Source organism: Misgurnus anguillicaudatus, chromosome 22, assembly GCF_027580225.2.
Source record: "Misgurnus anguillicaudatus chromosome 22, ASM2758022v2, whole genome shotgun sequence".
Classification (NCBI taxonomy): Eukaryota; Metazoa; Chordata; class Actinopteri; order Cypriniformes; family Cobitidae; genus Misgurnus; species Misgurnus anguillicaudatus.
In genome coordinates, this window is record NC_073358.2 from 41,484,464 (window position 1) to 41,504,980 (window position 20,517).

The 20,517-nt window shown below is 38.7% G+C and overlaps 1 protein-coding gene across 44 annotated transcripts in view; it reads left to right on the plus strand.

Annotated features, from left to right (window-relative positions):
* Nucleotides 1–20,517, plus strand: part of camk2b1 (calcium/calmodulin-dependent protein kinase (CaM kinase) II beta 1) — a 106,733-nt gene that overhangs the window by 39,065 nt on the left and 47,151 nt on the right. For 22 of the 44 annotated variants that reach the window (XM_055198744.2, XM_055198743.2, XM_055198748.2 and 19 more), the window contains 7 exons: nt 4,396–4,498; nt 4,655–4,738; nt 6,259–6,353; nt 9,767–9,889; nt 9,994–10,077; nt 10,175–10,217; nt 12,221–12,316. In XM_055198744.2, coding sequence (XP_055054719.2) covers nt 4,396–4,498; nt 4,655–4,738; nt 6,259–6,353; nt 9,767–9,889; nt 9,994–10,077; nt 10,175–10,217; nt 12,221–12,316 — 628 coding nt within the window. The remainder of the gene's footprint in view (nt 1–4,395; nt 4,499–4,654; nt 4,739–6,258; nt 6,354–9,766; nt 9,890–9,993; nt 10,078–10,174; nt 10,218–12,220; nt 12,317–20,517) is intronic. The other 22 variants (XM_055198753.2, XM_055198757.2, XM_055198752.2 and 19 more) reach the window with 1 other exon arrangement.

Sequence of the window (20,517 nt, forward strand, 5' to 3'; positions counted from 1 at the left end):
ATGTCTTGACACGATATCTTTAATGTGATTAAATAAATGCACATTTATCTGCTGGATCTTTTCTCCACTCATAAAAAAGTTAAATCAAATCAAGGATGTTAATTAAGTATATGGGTGACAGCAGACGTGCGTATTGACTTTTCTTTAAATCATCAAGAAAGCGGTTTCCCAGACAGGGTTTAAATTAATCCAGGAGGATATTTAAGCAGTTTTTGCAAACATACCTTACCATACAAAAAAAAATTACTGGTGTGCATCTTGAGACAAAACAATGGCACTGATATATTTTAAGATATGTCAATTAATGCAAGCTGATTTAGGACAACCCAAACAAGCCTTTTAGTCTTGGAGTCGAGATGTATGAATGTACACGGAAAAGTGTACTGTATGTCCTGAAAGTAGTCTCCACTTTTTTGACCATTTTTTAACACATATTAATATGAGATCATAAATGCAGAATAAATGTTTTAAATTTTTTATCATTATGCATAAATAAAGTACAATATGTACAGGTTCAAAACTGTGTATTTTTGTACTCCGTGTACTTGTGCAGAATTAAATCCATGTGGGAAAATGAAAAAATCCTGTTCATATTGTACTCTGGCAGTACCAGTGTTCTGGTTTCACGCTGTCAGTGTCTGCCCACATCGCAGTGCCCTTTTGAATGGATGTCTGTGGCACACGCTCCTCCGCAGCAGGATACTGAGTGGGCATGAGAGGAATGCCACTGCAGAAAGAGACACGCTCACACATACAAATACTCTTCTTGAAGCACACGACTGAATGCATACACATTTGACACACATGCTGAAACAACAGCAGATGCATCTTCAAGCTTTTGTGCAAGTGTGTGCTTTAAGATTTGTAAAACGATGTGCTTTCCAAATTGACTTATCACTGGTTTGCCTAACTGGCTAGGCTTTTTGGGTTTATTTGACCCCGATTAAAAGAGCAGTTTGTAAATAGCAATTTGTGTGCTCAAAAGTAACTTAAAGCAATGCATTTAAAGATGCAACGTTTCCAAGGGTGTTTGTCTAACAGCTTAAAGGGATAGTTCACCCAAAAGTGAAATAATGTCATTAATGACTCACTCTCATGTTGCTCCAAACTCGCAAGACCTCCGTTCATCTTCGAAACACAGTTTAAGATGTTTTAGATTTAGTCCAAGAGCTTGTTGACCCTTCATTAAAAATCTACGGTATACTGTTCATGTCCAGAAAGGATATAAAAACATCATCAAAGTAGTCCATGTGACATCAGTGGATCAGTAAGAATGTGTTGAAGCATCGAAAATACATTTTGGAAAGAAAATAACAAAAATTATGACTTTTTAGCATTGTCTTCTCTTCCGCGTCTGTTGTGAAGCGCATGTGCGAGACTAAAGTCACGTGACTGCAGTGACGCGGATGACATTTTATCCTCAAAAGCCTCAAAAGCAGCTGGGGCGCACCAGATAACACGTCAGCCGCGTCATATGTCATCCGCGTCACTGCAGTCACGTGACTTTAGTCTCGCACATGCGCTTTACAACAGACGCAGCAGAGAAGACAATGCTGAATAAAGTCGTAATTTTTTTACATTTTTTACCAAAATTTATTTACGATGCTTCAACACACTTTAACTGACCCACTGATGTCACATGGACTAGTTTGATGATGTTTTTATTACCTTTCTGGACATGGACAGTATAACGTACGTAGATTTTTAATGAAGGGTCAACAAGCTCTCGAACTAAATATAAAACATCTTAAACTGTGTTCTGAAGATGAACGGAGATCTTACGAGTTTGGAACGACATGAGGGTGAGTCATTAATGACATTATTTTCATTTTTGGGTGAACTAACCCGTTTAACTAATCTACCTCGCCCTTATTTATGAATTCGTATGTTCTCTTGATTGCTAGCTTCATGCCAGTGCTGGTGCTAGGGAGGGCAGTATTAAATTAGATCGCAAATGAACGAGTGCTAGATTTTTGCCAGAACTCTTTGCCAAAATATATTCGAGATTTTCAAAAAATCTCCCACTGTTGAGGTTTAATGCTGGGATTAGATGATCTAGCCCATAGCAGAGTGAAAGTTTAAGCTCACTTTAAAAACAGCCATAGTGGATCTTGGGCTGCAGACACATTTTTATGTATTTTTTTTTAATAAAGACACAATGGTGATGTGATGAGAGTTACAGTATGGACAACTAAAACTCTAGAGGCTGCTTTTCCTGAAAACAATATTTCTTGGAAATATTGCAGTTATGAAATAATGCAAGAATCCATAATTGCGGTATAACAAATTCACAGTAAAACTCAGGATGAGGGGGCAGTGATTGTTAGATGCACCAAACACTGCAATGCAGGAAACACTGCATCAGATGCCACTACAGTATCTGCTGGATATGTGTAACAGCGTGATGCAGGTTTGTTAGCCTGAACTTACAGTACAGATCACAGTCCGTATCATTGTATGTGTGCAGTGAAAGTATTGTTAGGCAGCGGCACTAGAGAATATATCACATTATTAGCATCCTTCAGTGACATAGAATAATGAGGCTAGATATAATCTGGGTCAGTCGGGAAGAAAGCACACACGCACATCTTTTTACCAGTGTAGACGAATACTGTCTTCATACAGTATCTTTTCTTTTTCTTCAAATAGAAACATATGCAGCTACAATCAATATTTAAATGACATTGTTAATCATATTTAATGGAGTACATTATACATACGGGTATATATTTTGAAACTATAGCTTGTGTTACGGTAGTGTTAGTACTTTCAGATTACTGAAACTGTATTTTAAAGGTCACCTAATATGAGAAATTCACTTTTATTGTGTGTGTACACAGCTACCCTTTAATGATAAAAATCTAAAAAGAAAAGTTGATAAAAACCTCAACATTCTCACAGGACAAGCTGTTGCTGTTTTCCGAAAAAAAACTGATGTCACTTTGCACTAGTGTTGGGCGACATGCCCCATTTTGAGACTGCCTATCATCAGCCTGTGAGATCGATGATAAACGATAGTATCAGGGGGCGGGACGGTAGATTACTCCTTTATTTATTTGTTAATTTTTTACTCATTCATGACAAGTCACTTGATTGGTGGACAAAAAAAAGCCAGGGCAACACTGTCATGACCCCAACCTTCTTAAAACCAATGGCATTAATCCATCGGCGTCATTAAGTCCAGGCGCTCTACAATTTCCTGCGTGCCAGGGAGCGGGAATAATACACTCGCTGGTTTTAACCCTCTGCGCCCCTTACAACCTCTCTAGTGCAAGGAAATGTCAAAGCCATGCATTTTACAAGCTCATGTGCGAGAGTCCGAGTCATGCACATTACAAGTTCAGCTGCTAGAATGAGTCCATGCCGCGCACATCATGTCCAGGTGTGTGCGAAAAGTGATCCGTACGCGTTAAAAGCTGTATTGCGCAAAGTGAAGCCCACAAACCCTCTCATGTGAGGAAAGGCACGCACTGTGGATGTTAATGTGAAACTATGATGATAATAATAATAACCATCACCAACTATCGTCATGAAAGCTTGCTATTGGTGAGATTTCTGATGATCGACGATACACGATACAATCATCTATCGGCACAACCTTACTTAGCACAGGCCCTGCCCACAACTATGAAAAAGAGCACAGTTTGGTCATAATTTTTATTTTACATTTTCTTTACATAATTCATTTTTGCATATTTATTATACAGGGTTCCCACGTGTCATGAAATTTCTGGAATATCATGGAATCTTAAAAGGTCTTTTCCAGACATTGAAAGTCAGGGAATTTTATATTTTTTGTCAAAGTCATGGAATATCAGGGATTTTTGTTTGTTGCTTTAAATTTTAGATTCCATTTCTCAAACTGAAATCCGCTTGTTAACTTGTGATGTAAGGAATACCATTTCCGGGCTCAAGCCTCCGCTGAATACAATTTAAAGAACTGTTTATTGGCACTCTTTATTCATTTCATTCCATCCCAGACATAGGTCATGAAAATTCAGTTTTTTAGTCAAGGAAAATCAGGAAATTTGCCATTTGACTTAAGAGTGGGAACCCTGATAATAAACAATGCAGTAAGGTGATTGGCTTATTGAAAACGGTGTATATTTTCGTTAAATATAAACAGTAAATGAGGGAAGCACCAGCTTGTTTGCATTTAAAAAGACAAAAACAACACTTTTTCCTGCACATCCTGAGAAAAATCTTGAAAAATGTCCATAGTAGGTGACCTTTAATGTACTTTTAATGTATATTTTATTGTCAGATTGGTGTGTGTATTGTATGTAAAGAGAGATGAGTGTTGGTTTCGTGTTGTAAATCTGATGGATACTGTATCTCAAAGTACAGTAGTATATTGTGTGTGTTTGAGTTGTCTTTACTTCATTCTGCCCTCAGCCGGAAAATCTTCTGCTGGCCAGTAAATGCAAGAACGCTGCCGTGAAACTGGCCGACTTCGGCTTGGCCATCGAGGTGCAGGGAGACCAGCAGGCATGGTTTGGTATGTAATCATTGCTAAAGCAATAAAAACCTTTGACATGACATTGAGACATGCACACAGGTGTACTTACACAATTAATCACGAATACCAGTAAACATTTGTTGCTGTTTTACAGAATATCTAGCGTTTAACCGTGCATTGGTGTGTTTTTCACAGGATTCGCAGGGACACCTGGTTACCTGTCCCCCGAGGTGCTGAGGAAGGAGGCATATGGCAAACCGGTGGACATCTGGGCCTGCGGTAAACAAACTCAAACACAACGACATGCACATGGTCCTTCTGTAGAGACAAAGCGATTATACGAGACCACTGTAGTTTGCAAAGTTTGCTTTGCTGGTGAAAGCTGTGTTGGAAAACCAAGTAGGCTGGCTGGCTAACTGAACATTCACACATATACACAAGTCATTTATTTTTAATGAGAATTTGCCATTTGTGACCGTTGGCGATTTCTGGTTATTCAACAGAGTTGAGCAGATGGGTGATTCTCACGAAATTCAGACTTAGAAGGTGTCCAGCATTAGTTTTTTTTTAAAGCCCTTGAAAACTTTTTTTTTTTTTTGCACATATAGGATTAAGGTCTGAACTTACTAAAACTATTATTTTTAGAGGATTTAAAAAATATTTCCTATAAAATTATTTAAATTTTTTAGATAATCATTATCAAAAATTATCATTACCGCAACATGATATTACATTAAATATATGCATTTACAAACTCATGTTTCGGTAATGAGAACTTAAAAGTTGTCTATATACTATGACAAACAAAATTTCAACTTTTATTCTGAGAGAAAAAATTTAAACTGCTTACCTGGTAGTCATCTTGAGTATCACAGTCAATTATGTCCCTTCCAACTATTTTTTTTTTTTGAAAATGTTAGTTCCTTGAGGCCTTAAACAATGATTAAAAATTGTTGCGGAGGATGAGAAAATTTTTCTTGGACACATTTATATTCCTTATTATAGTCTCTACATTTACCAATGATCACCAAATACCACATGTTTCTTTACTGTAAATGTTTATAGTATAACATGCACTGAAGCTTTTGATTTTTTAGACGTTTTAATTATAAATATTTTCATGTCAAAGAACCAAAATCCAGTCATGGACACATTGCGGTAATGAAAATTGTCCCCTTAAATGTGGAAAAACAACAAAATTGGTTTGTATGATGTAATTTGAAATCATGTGCAAAATAGTACATGAAGAGATGTTTGTAACTGTATGATTCTTATTTTTATAGCATTTACTTTGCATTTACTTTTTTATCAAAATGTTTTCATGACACCCCATAAGTCTAATTTCGCGAGAATCATATGTGAGCCAGCAACTTTCATTATACACCCCTGTTTAGTAATTTTGGGTTTTTCCTGATGTTTTATAACCTTTTTATCTGAAGTCATATGTATATGGTTGACTTGGACAATATAATATAGAAAAGGAGGCAATAAGAACCCAGAAAAGATAGGAACTTTTTAAATGTATAGGAACACATTAAAAGCATCCTTATGGGAGATATCAAGAACAATAGAATACATTTCGGATTTAGGCACAGCGTTATATTCAGATTGCATTGCTATGAGCTTAAGCATAGGTAGTAAGTTAGATTTTTGCCAAGATGAGCTTCTCAGGTAAAATGATTTTGTTATCCACAATTTAGCTGTCTCTAAGGAACTGTCGTATTGGCAGCACACCTGCGTTTTTAGGTAGGCAGAACACTTGGAACTTGGATAGCTTATTTTCTCATGTCTTCATTAAGGTGTCATTCTGTACATTCTGCTGGTTGGATATCCACCATTCTGGGACGAGGATCAGCACAAACTCTACCAGCAGATCAAAGCTGGAGCTTACGATGTGAGTCTGCTGTTTTGTTTCTCGACGTGTTTCCCGTCTTTCCTTTCTGTGTATGACAACATCTAAAAGTTTTGTTCTGAAGTACATACTTACAGTAGTGCACTCTTTCGTTGTTTTCATCTCTAATCTGTTTTATTACTTTTCTTTCCTGACTTTTCCCGGCTCATGTGGTGTTATTTTCTTACTTCATCTGGCTTGTGCAATGCAAGTTGTCTCATAAATATTTCATGAACGCTGAAGAATTTTTAAGAGCTGTTTCCTTTGAGAGAAACCGAAGCAGTGTAAGGATTTAAGAATTGTTAAATCATATGCCTCTGTGCTACAGATTTGTCTAGAGTAGTCTGCATTTTGCAGAAGGTATGTTATTGATCTAGTGGTAAATTTAACTTAACTTTTTTAATTGAAATGTATTTTTGATTCAAAAAAAAATTTTCGGAAAGAATCGGACATGTGGGCATCGTTTTCTAGGGGAAGTGCCCATAACAATAAATGATATGTATAGCTTGCCACTAAAATGTCAGCTGGACCCGTAATAGAAAAAAAACTTTCCGAAACTTGTATGAACCCTGGCGAAGTGCATTCGGCACAGAAATGCTTTTTTGACACTTTGCATGATTTAGTATGAGGAAACCAACTCTTAAAGTGTTAATAAGTCAGAATGCATGAACTTCCCCTTTAAAGGCGGAGTGCACAATGTTTTAAAGCAATTGTTGATATTTTAAATCACCTAAACAAACACGCCTCTACCCCAATAGAATCTGGACCTTCTTTTAAAAGACCCGCCCCACACATACGCAACCCGGCAAGGATGTCGGTTAGTAGACACGCTCCTTCCTACTGATTGGCTATAAGTGTGTTTTGGTAGTCGGCCCGTCTCCTTTTCCAAAGCGTTTTTCAAACATTGTGAACTCCGCCTTTAAAGTTAACTGACAAAAGGTTGAATAATTAGAAAAACTAAACAAATGATGACAAATTGGTCTGCGGCAGAGGTGGAAGTTCAAAGTGGGCTCGCCGTCTAACAAAGACGCAGTCTTTTTGAAGAATAGGCGCAAACAAGCCATCCAATCCCGTCCATCATCCACAGCAACAGGGCCGCCTCTTTATTACCTTGTTAAGGATATGAGAGAGATAGAGAAATAGAAAAGTAAAGAACAAAACAACAACACAACCAAAAACTACACAGGACGTAACACACAGCTCCTGTTTATTAAAGTTGCTGTTGCATTTACTTAATAAACTATTGAACAAGCAATATGTAAGAGTAAGCAATTGATCAAGCAATTTAGGCCTGGGACACACTAGACGATTTTTTTAACTAAACTAATTTTGAATCCATGGGTGACCCGACTATTTCATATCATATTTGTGGGTGTCTTGTTTTAGCTATAAAAGCATGCAACACCTGGTTGAAATTTGCACGCTCTCATTGACTATTGCAGCTTTTATGTCAGAGGCAGCCTGATCGAAGCCTCCCTGATCCAAACATGTTTGATATTTACGATTTGGGACTGGAGAGGCTTTGACGCAAGCTGTAGTAGCAAAATAATCGCAATGACAGCACACACCTGAGGATATTTTGGACAAAAAAAACTGTTACGCTCGGGCAAAAAATCGGGGTTAAAATCTTCATGTGTCTGGGCAGCCTTACTTGCGACAAGTACCACCGGAACCTTCATTGAATTTTTATTGTGTTGTTTTTTGGCTTGGAATCACTTTGTGTTTTTTGTCATTTTATCTACTCGTATTCAATTCATACTGCAAACTCATTAATATTCAACCTAATTAATATTCATGAGCCAGACTGAAATGTCATAGAGACAGAGCGCAGTTATGCAAATTTGAGGGCCACGCCCACCGGGGGGGAAATCAGTCCAGCCGTCTCCAGTGAGTTTGGATTGCGAGAGGCCGCCTCCTTGTCATTTCTGGCTTATAACAAAAAACTGAATAATGCATAAAAGCTGCTGTGTGACAATATGTACAGCTAACAAGCCAAAGAACCCAGAAATAAGTTTTTATAAGCTGTCGAGCCGTAAAACCCAGCCTTTAAGGAGAATAAAGTGGATCGCCGACTACGTTTTCCCCCTAGTGGACGCAGTTCTACTAATAGAAGTACTATGAAAAGTTGCCTGTATCCATTTTTGTGTCTTTAAACGTTCGTTTTTTGGGGTCGACAGCTTATAAAAACTTATTTACAGATTAAACTTAAAAACAGAATAATACCTAAAAGCTGTTGTGTGACAAGGTGTACATTCAACACGCCAAAAAAATAAATAAATAATTTTTTATAAGCTGTCGACTTCAAAAAACGAGCGTTTAGACACAGAAATGGAAACAGGCATCTTTTCATAGTACTCCTATTAGTAAAACTGCGTGCAATAGGGGGAAACGTAATCGGCGATCCACTTTATTCTCCTTAAAGACTGGGTTTTACGGCTCGACAGCTTATAAAAACTTATTTCTGTGTTCTTTGGCTTGTAAGCTGTACATATTGTCCCAAAGCAGCTTTTAGGCATTATTCAGTTTTTTGTTATAAGCCAGAAATGACAAGGAGGCGGCCTTTTGCAATACAAAGTCAATGGAGACTGTTGGACTGCTTTCCCCCCCGGTGGGCGTGGTTTTCAGGTTGTGACGCGCTGCGCTCTGTCTCTATGCACCTGTGGTCTTGTTTGTGTAAGTTTATTACTGGTTTCACATTAACAAAAAATATATTTGTGCAGTGCAGCTTTTGTTCACAAGATAAAAAGTGTTCAAGATATAGCTTATAAATATAAGTGACCCTGGACCACAAAACCAGTCATAAGTCGCATGGGTATTTTTGTAGCAATAGCCAACAATACATTGTATGGGTTAAAATTATCGATTTTATGCCAAAAATCATTAAAATATTATGTAAAGACCATGTTCCATGAAGATATTTTGTGATTTCATACCCTAAATATCTTAAAATGTTATTTTTGTGAGTGGATGCAGTTGCTTAGGACTTCATTTTTTTCACAACTTTTAAGGTACACTCCACTTTTTTGAAAATATGCTAATTTTCCAGATCCCCTAGAATTTTCTGTCGGTCTTAGTACACGATGTAACTACAGAAGAGTCAAGTTTTAAATAGGAAAAATATCAAAGCTCTTTGGTTATTTTTGCACGATGCTAATGGTCTAATCAGATTCAATTGATTATGCTAAGCTATGGTAAAAGTGGTACAGCCAGACCCGGAGATCAGATTATTTTCAAATAATCTCGGCCAAATATTCTCCTATCCTTATTTATTCTGTAGATGATGTATACATTTAAAATAATTGACCCTTATGACTGGTTTTGTCACAATCCTGAATAACTGTGTAAAGACAATAACCTCTAAAAGTAGTCATTTTGCCATTGTTTGGCTTTCATAACATTGCTTTTTTCCTTGGCAGTTTCCATCTCCAGAATGGGACACAGTTACTCCCGAAGCAAAAAACCTCATCAATCAAATGCTCACCATAAACCCCACCAAGAGAATCACCGCACAGGAAGCTCTTAAGCACCCATGGGTCTGCGTACGTATTCTCCAGTCATGCACAGTGCTCGCGCTAAAACGGCAGCAAATGCCAAATCCCCGGTTTGGATACAGTAAGCATCTTTTCCCCATTTGTTTCCATAGCAACGCTCTACTGTGGCCTCCATGATGCACAGACAAGAGACCGTGGAATGCCTGAAGAAGTTTAACGCTAGGAGGAAACTCAAGGTGATTTATCAACACACAGACACACTAGTTTCACAAACACGCTAATACTAGTGCTTAGTACATCGGTACTTAGCAAGGTTTCTCTGTCATCTCGCAGGGGGCCATCCTCACTACCATGCTTGTGTCACGAAACTTCTCTGGTGAGTTACATGGGCGTGTTCAAACCTGTATATTAACCCTTGAGCTGTTTTGATTGACAGGGCAGATGTGTTTTTGGTTTTTGGATTGGTCTGTCTTGTGTCTGGTCTCAATGTTTCCAAAAAGTCATTTTCTTATAGATGGATTCTCACTCTGTCTTTTCATTGTCTTTTGTCTGCCAAATAAACACTTTCTAAGTAAAACAGATGTGACTTAACATGTAAAGCACACATAAAGGTGCTTAAAAAAGGGTTATTCTAGTTTTGGATCCCTTTTAGTCAAACGAAAAGTTCTGTATATGTTAAATGTTCTTTATGGGGCCATACATTCCAACAAGGAACCTTTTACTATGGGTTCACACCAGCCGTGTTTGAGGCATTAAATTTGTGTCTACCGCGTCTAGTTTGCCGTTTGAACATTTTGAGTTACTCGCTTCATTCCCATGTGAAAGCCGCACGTGAAATTCTAGTCATCGAGACATTCACGTGGAAATTCGCGTCATGGGAGGGGCTTCTGCGACACCGCTAGCTTCCTGTAATCACGTACCTAATAGAGCAAGCTCCTGATTGGTTAACGCGGCACGTTTTTTCACCAAAATTAAAATTTTTCAACTCGCTCAATTCGTGGCTACCGCTCCGCGCTAAACGCCTCATGCGCGCGCGAGACCTCCAGACGCGCGTCAACGTGTCTTTACATTGACTTAACATTGAAATCACTCGCACTTGCCTCTAACGCGGCTGGTCTGAACGCAGCATTAGGAATCATTATTTTTAAGAGTCCACAATTGGCAAAATTGTGTGCACCCAAACAGTATTTTAATACAATTTGGGGTTGTGTCCCCAAATATATGTATATATGAAGAGTTTGGTTCCGAAACGCGATAAACACCTTGTTATTCTGTCATCTTTTCTCCCTTTTTTCCAAATCGTGACCAACACCAGTCCACCTTCTCTGCAGAATGCAATAAATCCGCTCAACAAATTCCAGCGCACCATTCCACGCATTGTAAACAATAAGGGCGGCGCTTGGATTCACACGAAATCCTAGTTTTCCTCATTTACTTTGTACTTCATGATCAACAAACAAAAACAAATAGTAATTTTGATGGCATTGATAAACCTGTGATGGTTTTCTGTGGCGAAGAAACCTAAGCCATCAAAATCGAATCGAACTAAATGAATAACACATGGCAAAGATAAATGCACATTTATATATTGATTCAATAGATTTATAGCATTTTGAAAAAAAAACTTTATTTATTGCATTTTGTGGGGAAAAGAATCTGTTTTTATAATAAATCTTTGAAAATTAAATTATGGATTTGAATTTTTTATGTTATTATAACCTAAAGATGCTATGTGAAAGTTTGTAACAGAAAATAGTGGTTTTCATGTTGTCACTTGGTGTAGAAAACACAATTTTAACGAAATTAGTCAAAATGGATTTATTGAGTTTTGGAACCAAACTCTTCATATCTACTATCAGCCCACCACTTAACTACTTTTTCCCCTCTATCACATAGCATGCCATATCTGACCTCACAGATTTCATGCATAATCCATAACAACATATATGGGCTATATTTAATCTTTGTCCACTACTTCTTTAATTCTCTATTCCCTTTATAGAAACACAACTAAATTTGCAATTTTATCGGTGATGTCATTGCTCTTCCGCACAGGACGTCTATAGATGTGTTTATAGATGTGCTTTTGAATGTTTTGAGACATTATTTTCTCTGGGTCCCAAACGGGAAGTCTTATCTATGTTTCATGTCGGTTGTAATAAAAATATGGCTCTTGTTTTTGGGAATTATGCTGTTCAAAGAAATTAGAAAATTGGTGTGATGTGTTGTTATGGCTGATAGTGACTTTCTTCTGCTGCAGACTAATGAATGATTCTCTGTCACTCTGCCCCTCTTCCCTATCTCTCTTTGTTCCTCCCTCTTATTGTGTTTTGGTTTTGTGTGGCTGGGTATGTATGCGTCTGCGTGCACGCGTGCTAGTGGGTAGCAGGCAGACCACAGCCCCCGCATCGGTCACTGCGGCTGCGGCTGCAGTAGCTGCAGCTGCAGGCACCACAGCAGGGCTGGTGGAACAAGGTAGCGCCGCCCTGCTGGGCACAATTCCTCTGCGCCCTCCTGTCTGTACTTTTCTCCAGCATATATTCATCTCTTTTCATTTATGTTTCATCCTTTTTTCTCTTCCTATGTCTTTCTATTTCTTTCCCATTTCCATGTCCTCACTGATTTTCCTCTCCCTAATCATTCTTTTTGTTCTCCTCTCTGTCACTTACTAGTCCATGATTGTCTCTGCATGGGACTAAAGCATGATGACTCACACTTTACCTGTCTTTCCCGCTCTGTCTGCTCTCTCTTTCCTGTCCTTCACACTTCAGTGTCATTATCCACCTTGTTTTGCTTTCTGTTCATGTCAGATGCCACATCAAGCATCTCATTGGTCCTTTCAACTGCCCATCATCCTCACTTACTATTCCATTCATCATTCATTCATTTCATAGAGTTTCTACACTGAGGCGTTTGCATGATGGATGTTATATCCCTTCTGACTTTCTTTTCAAAATCCTCCACACCATTTCTTCTTTTCATATGTTCCATAAATCACTGCCTTTAACTTTTTCTGGTTTATTCTTATCTCCTTCGCATCATCACTTTTCCTAGCCATTTTTATCTGACACCCATAAGCCATTTCAACCTCTTTTCTCCTTTTCTTTACTCTGTCTTTAATATGGTCTGTGAAGTTTTCAGGAGTGGAACAGTGTGCCTGCTGTTGTGCTGAATGCTGCATGAGAGATTGGACTAATGCATGTTGACTAACTTGGGGGTGTGATGGGCCCTATGGATCTCTGGTGCACTCGTGCATGGTCAAAGCTTTTTAAAAAATGTCTTGAAGAATAGGGTTTTATTTTGTATTTTGAAAACACGCAGTGTACACATATACTGACTGTTCATTTGTAATAAGTAATTTGGTTTCCCCTGCTGCGTTGTAGATTTCCCCGTATATGCAATTAATCACAATAAACTCAAGACCCACATGCCTGTAATTAAACATGATAGTTAAATATTATAGTTTCAACAATATTTCACCCCTTAGGTTATTCATCATTTTGATTCACTACATCTCCTCCAGAACGGATAGCTTGCGTGTGCATTATTTTAGCATATTGTTCTATGCAGTGCAAAAGGCCTCCAGGCCTTCGAGCTTGGTCAAAAATGTTAGTCCTAGTTTAAAATAAAATATACTTCCATTTTTCTTACTATACAAAAAATTTCACACGTAATGAAATGAAAATTCTGAGCCGTGACTGAAAATTGTGAATGCACTTGGCCAAAAACCGAAAGAAAAAAAGTCAAATAGTTTTATATAATTTCAATTTTTGTATAATATAAAATTGAGTTATAAAATAATCTCTTTTTTTGAAAGTAACACACCAAAATTAGATGAAAATAAAACAATACTAAATATTTTATTTAGTTGCATGCAACAGAATCAAATTTAAAGCGACACTGAAGAGTTTTTGCTCTTTGCTCCACCTACAGGTTGGAAGCGAAATTGTCCATTATCACTGTCGTAAATAATTTAGCCTACTGCAGCAAAGCTGGCTCTGATTGGATTGTAGGTCTGCCATAAAGCAAGTTTTGTAGTTTTCACTTTAACTACAGGACCGCGACCCGACAGTTGGAAACTTCTTTAGTGCGGTTTTGGCTGATAGAGTGCTGCAAAGCGAATGTGGAAGTGCCGTTCACCCTGTTTCGAGTGGATGAACGACTGAAACTTTTTTGGAAACGTTATTTTAAGGTAAAAAAATCTCTTTAGTGTTGCTTTAACAGCCTTTTTATTTAAATAATGTAAAGTTCTAAAAAACTGATATTTTTCCCTTCTGGCCAAAAATGTTGGCATGCAAAATTGCGGTGCATCCCTCATAAAAAGTCAATAAGAGTAATCATCACTAAATTTACACTTTGTTGTCATTTTATGCCCTATAAAACCTGGATTATGTGTATGGGAACGTACGTGCATGGTCGAACACACAGTCTTGCAAAGCATTGTTTATTTGACTTGTACATGTACACAAACGTTTAACGCATGTGCATTGCAAAAAAATGCAATGCATCTCCGGGGCTACTACATATGTATGCGCATGTGCGCGATAACAAAAATCGTACTATTCTGATGACGAAATTTGCGTCACGCGCACTGAACGCGGACCCTCACACATGCGTAAAAATGGGACTATACTTCTAGCCTAAAGGGCCATTCACATTATAACGATATATCGATATATGGAGTTCACACCTCAACTATAACGATAAAGATACAATGAACGATATTGTTGGGATAATTATAATAGTATTTTATAAAGCGCTTTTCTGCAGCACTCAAAGCGCTTTATGAATGGGGGATTTTTCTCAACCCCCACCAATGTGATCACTTTCTGAGCGATTTTTTTCCCACTTGATGTTACGCAAAACGCAGCGTGTTGAGGACATCTGCTGGTTACCCACTGTGTAAATGCAACAAGAACAGCATACTTATACATTCAGTGACATGTAAACAATTATTAGTTAATGTCATTAAAGGCGTGTGCTTTGCGCGAATGAATTAGCATAAAGTTATTGTTATGATGTGGAGCTAATATAGTTATCGCTATAGTTACTGTTATAGTTATCGTTATAATGTGAACGTCCCTTAAGGCTTACCATATGGTTAAATGCTTGAAAATAGTTTAGTAGAAATGAAGTAAAAAACTGTTCTGCATGAGACGACAGTTTTACCTTTATGAGCCCAAAAAATTATTGGTATGACGTGTTTAGAAATAAAACGCATCCTGAATGATGTACAGTAAACGGATCGAGCTGGTACACTGAGCGTGTGCTGTTGCTCAATGTGAAGGCTTTGCTTAATTTCTGACGCTGCCTCCACATGCCTGCCATCAAATATTTATGTTGTGCTGCCTAATCTCTGTTGTCCTTCAGCCTGAGCAGCCAGACCACTGCGCTATAGGCAGTTACACTACATAGTGCTAAAGACAGTATAGATAAAAATTTATATTATGTAATAATTATTGGTGATGTCGCTTTATTTTGTGTGCACCTATTGCATGTACAAAGATACATTAAATTCCCATTTTTTCCCATTTTAAGTTGCGATCAATTTGGTGATAGATGTTTTACTAAAAAAAGCTTGGGAGGAGGTAAAGACTTGATTTTAGAGTAGTGAAACTGCTTATATAAAAACACCTTGGCACGAACCTTATATTTGCCTGCTATTTTTGTCAAATCCTGTTTGTGCTGACTGTAGCTGTGCTAAGTAGATAAAAACCCACATAGAAATGATGACTATACTCAATATAAGTCAACCCACTTTTTTCTTTCTGAACTCTGTATATAGCTTTATAGGCGTAGTTGTTAAGCATCACACTATTAATAGAGGCAACAATAGCACTCTGGTGTTTTGACTTCTTCTCCATTGCTCTATTTTTCTCTCCATTTTCTCTCTCTCCCACTTTCTTTTGCGCTCTGTGTTAATGGCAAGGTAAGGAGCTTGACTCACTAGAGTATTAGATGTTACTTTACTCCTGCTCTTTCTACAGGGACGCATGCTCATTTCTTTTCACTGATCTCTTTGGGCCACCAGATGGATGGGTTGGTGGCCCAGATACAGCTCTAGGAGGATCTGTATCCAAAATTCACCTTCAATGACCCTATTCTTCATCTGCACAAAGACACTGCACACATGTTCTACTTGGGCTTGAATGTTTTTTGGCAAATTATTGCTGCGTGCCTGTTGATTTTTGATATCACCTGAAATCATAAACTAAACATTGATTCTTGTGACTCTTGAGCTGATACATTTTTTTTAGTGCAGGCTTTTTGGAGGTAACTAACACTGCCAAGAGCAGTAGTCTTTTCCAGGGAAGATTTAAGATAGCTTTCAAGATGTATGTATAAACTCAAGATGTCTTGTGCTTTATTAACTGTCTGTTTTTGGCTTTGAGACTCAACACAGGAACAAAAATGCCAAATAAATCATGAATGCGATGCTATTTTGTTTTCATAACTAAAATGCATTCATTTACAATGTTTCCTGTAATATCCAGATGAAAAAAAACTTTTTTATTGAATATTGTTCATGTGGGTCATTCATGTGCCCTCATTAACGTTAATCAAAATCTGAAAATGTACTTCCGCCCTCTCGTTGTGGCAATCATTCTCTGATGACATCAGCTAGATGGCTTGGGTGGGAGCATCCGTTAGCGCCGCCCCCTCCAAATGTCAGTCTGTTGCAAAGTCTATTTATGAATGAAATGCCTACATTTATATCCAATCACTTCATTGTGGAAAACACAAGCCACGGCCCTTATTACCTCATGTGATATTCTGTTTTACTCGGAAATACATTACAATACAGAAGTCGAACTTGACTTCCTGTTCACGAGGACTTTAAGGTGCATGCCATTTTGCATTTAAAGAGCTCAGATTTTTTAACAAATCCCTCTAAATGCACGGAAAAAGAATTCGATTTAAGTTAAAGGAGCAAGAGTTAAGGGAGGTTTACCGAATATATTAGGATATTGACCAAATTATTGAGCCTCCTACCTTTTTCTGAAAGGACAGTAAATAGTGACTAGAGACTTTTGCGAGTTTTGCAGCGAAAAGGTCAAATTTGTTAAAGGTGCAGTGTGTAAATTTAAACGCCATCTAGTGGTGAGGTGCTGGTGAATTGCAACCAATGGCTCAGTCTACTGCTTACCCCTCATTTTTTTATCACATAGAGAAGCTACGGTAGCCCCCACCGGACAAACATGTCATCGGAGACAACTTCGTAAAAAACGTTTGTCCATTAAGGGCTTCTGTAGAAACATGGCGGCACAAAATGGCGGCTTCCTTGTAAGGGGACCTTCTGTATACGTAGATAAAAACGTCTCATTCTAAGGTAATAAACACATTACGGTTCATTATGAAAGGTCTTTATACACCACTGATAATATAGTTTTGTATATTATTTTGCATTTCGGTCAAGAGATCAATCTAAAAATTACACACTACACCTTTAAATACCAATAACATTTCTATTGTGACAATTGTTAAAATAAGCCATTTCAATTACTGATTAATAACCTTTTAAGTGAAATTACTGAACTTAAACATAAAAGCCTGATACAAAGATGCTCATTTACAAGAAAACATGTCTGACGCACTAAGAGGGGTTTGCATCTGAGCTCTTTATTTTTTTGCATATGTATTTCGAATACAAAATGGTACTTAATGAATGTTTTTGTACTGTTTAAATTAGTATTTTCGACTATAATGCACCAAAATATTATTGGTTTGCAATGGTCCTCCATCAACTACACTGATAACTGTTTGGCAGAACCATTAAAGGTTCATTTTGAATGTTATGTTACTCAGACTGCAGAGACTGCACTGTTTGTCGGGAGCACCAGGGCGTTACTTGCAAAAAAACTAGAATTTGGAAAACTGTTATGTGTAATTATATGAGTATTGTCACTAAGGGTATTCTTAACTTTCTTAAGGGGTTTCTAGTTGGTTAGTATTAGGAAGCTATTCCAGTAAATATAGCTTGCTATTGTGCCCTGCCACATGCAGTCCTGTGAGCTTTGTGTGTAGTTGATGGGATTACACGTTATGATATCTGTCATAAGTTTTATTAAGTCATTAAATAAGAGATAATGTGCCAGCTTGTATCCTCGTGAAGGGGTTTATTATGTTGGCTTGACAAAGCCAACATACTGTTCTTCGATCTAAGCTTATTATTATTAGTGGTGCTTGCATTTATGCAAGGCATCACTATTACTATCTTGCATACTTATTATTAGTGGTGCTTGCATTTATGCAAGGCATCACTATTACTATTCCTCAGGGATATTATTATTATTATATTTTATTCTTACATCCGGACACTTTTTCGGCGCGTAACTCGTCCCGCACGCTTTGTCGTAGACCCATGAAAGAGGGCTCAAATCGACCGGATTATTGAGGAGAGGTGTGCTATGACTTTTATAAGGGATCGGGTGCAGGATTTCCGAAAGGGGGGCGTAAAACCACCCGAAAAATCCCATTGACTTAACATTGGGCCCAACTTTGACGGGTCATAGCTCCGCTCGTGGATTTTGTAGAAACATGTGGGTTACAACATTTGAAGAGGGTGGTAGACTCTGTAAGAACATACATCACATTGGGGTGTAAGCTGTACCCCTGGGGTGTAAGAGGCTCCCAAAAGTGCCCTAATGAAAAGTCAATGGGGCAAGGAACACGCCCATATAAGGGAATACAAATTTTCCTGATGGGATATCTTCGCATTGCAGCTTCGTAGGGACAAGGGGGTGGGCTCATTTTACTCGGGCATCCAATCAGTCCCTCAGGATCATCTCAGATCTATTAAGACACGCCCCTAGCAACAATTTTGGGTACCCTAGCAACATCTCCCATAGACTGCCATTATAAAATGCCCAGATGGATATCTTTGCACCACAGTGTCATAGAGACATGGGGGTGGGCTCATTTTACTCAGGCATCCAATCAGTCTCTCAGGATCCTTAATGACTTACTAAGCCACGCCCCTAGCAACCACTTTTGAGCACCCTAGCAACATAAAATTCAAACAGTTATATCTCGGCATCAGAACATCGTAGAGACACGGGGGTTGGACCGTTTTACTTGTGACTAGGGGTGTAACAATTGGGCACATAATTGGCCACTCCCAAGCCACGCCCATAGCAACCAAATTTGCGCACCCTAGCAACCGAATAAACTAAGCCTTATATCTCCGCATCAGAACATCGTAGAGACACGGGGGTTGGACCGTTTGACTCGTGACTCGGAGGGTAATCAGTAGTGGATGCCAATTTTTTCCCTAGCAACCAAATACAGTACCCTAGCAACAGAGTAAACAAAGCCTTATATCTCCGCTTCAGAACATCGTAGAGACACGGGGTTTGGACCGTTTGACTCGTGACTCGGAGGGTAATCAGTAGTGGATGCCATTTTTTTCCCTAGCAACCAAATACAGTACCCTAGCAACAGAGTAAACAAAGCCTTATATCTCCGCATCAGAACATCGTAGAGACACGGGGGTTGGACCGTTTGACTTGTGACTCGGAGTGTAATCATTATGGGATGCCAATTTTTTCCCTAGCAACCAAATACAGTACCCTAGCAACAGAGTAAACAAAGCCTTATATCTCCGCATCAGAACATCGTAGAGACACGGGGGTTGGACCGTTTGACTCGTGACTCGGAGTGAAATCATTATGGGATGCCAATTTTTTCCCTAGCAACCAAATACAGTACCCTAGCAACAGAGTAAACAAAGCCTTATATCTCCGCATCAGAACATCGTAGAGACACGGGGGATGGACCGTTTGACTAGTGACTCGGAGTGTAATCATTATGGGATGCCATTTTTTTCCCTAGCAACCAAATACAGTACCCTAGCAACAGAGTAAACAAAGCCTTATATCTCCGCATCAGAACATCGTAGAGACATGGGGGTTGGACCGTTTGACTCGTGATTTGGAGTGTAATCATTATGGGATGCCATTTTTTCCCTAGCAACCAAATACAGTACCCTAGCAACAGAGTAAACAAAGCCTTATATCTCCGCATCAGAACATCGTACAGGCACGGGGGCTGGACCGTTTGACTTGTGACTCGGCGTGTAATCACTATGGGATGCCAATTTTTTCCCTAGCAACCAAATCCAGTGCCCTAGCAACCGAATAAACAAAGCCTTATATCTCCGCATCAGAACATCATAGAGACACTGGCTTTGGATCGTTTTACTCGTGACTGGAAGTATAAACACATACTGTCCCCCGAAATTTGCCACGGCAAACACCACTTCACATTTTCTTCAGGAAATGTACGTATCTAGTTATTATTATTATTCTTATGTCTGCACGTTTTTTCGGCGCGTAACTCGTCCCGCACGGTTTGCCGTAGTCCCATGAAAGAGGGCTCAAATCGACCGGTTTATTGAAGAGATGGTGGCTATGACTTTTATAAGCGGTCGGGTGCAGAATTTCCGAAAGGGGGGCGAAAAACCACCCGAAAAATCCCATTGACTTAACATTGCGCCCAACTTTGACGGGTCATAGCTCCGCTCGAGGATTTTGTAGAAACATGTGGGTTACAACATTTGAAGAGGGTGGTAGGCTCTGTAAGAACATGGATAACAATGGGGTGTAAGTTGTACCCCTGGGGTGTAAGAGGTGCCCAAAAATGCCCAATGAAACGTCAATGGGGCAAAATCCCATAGA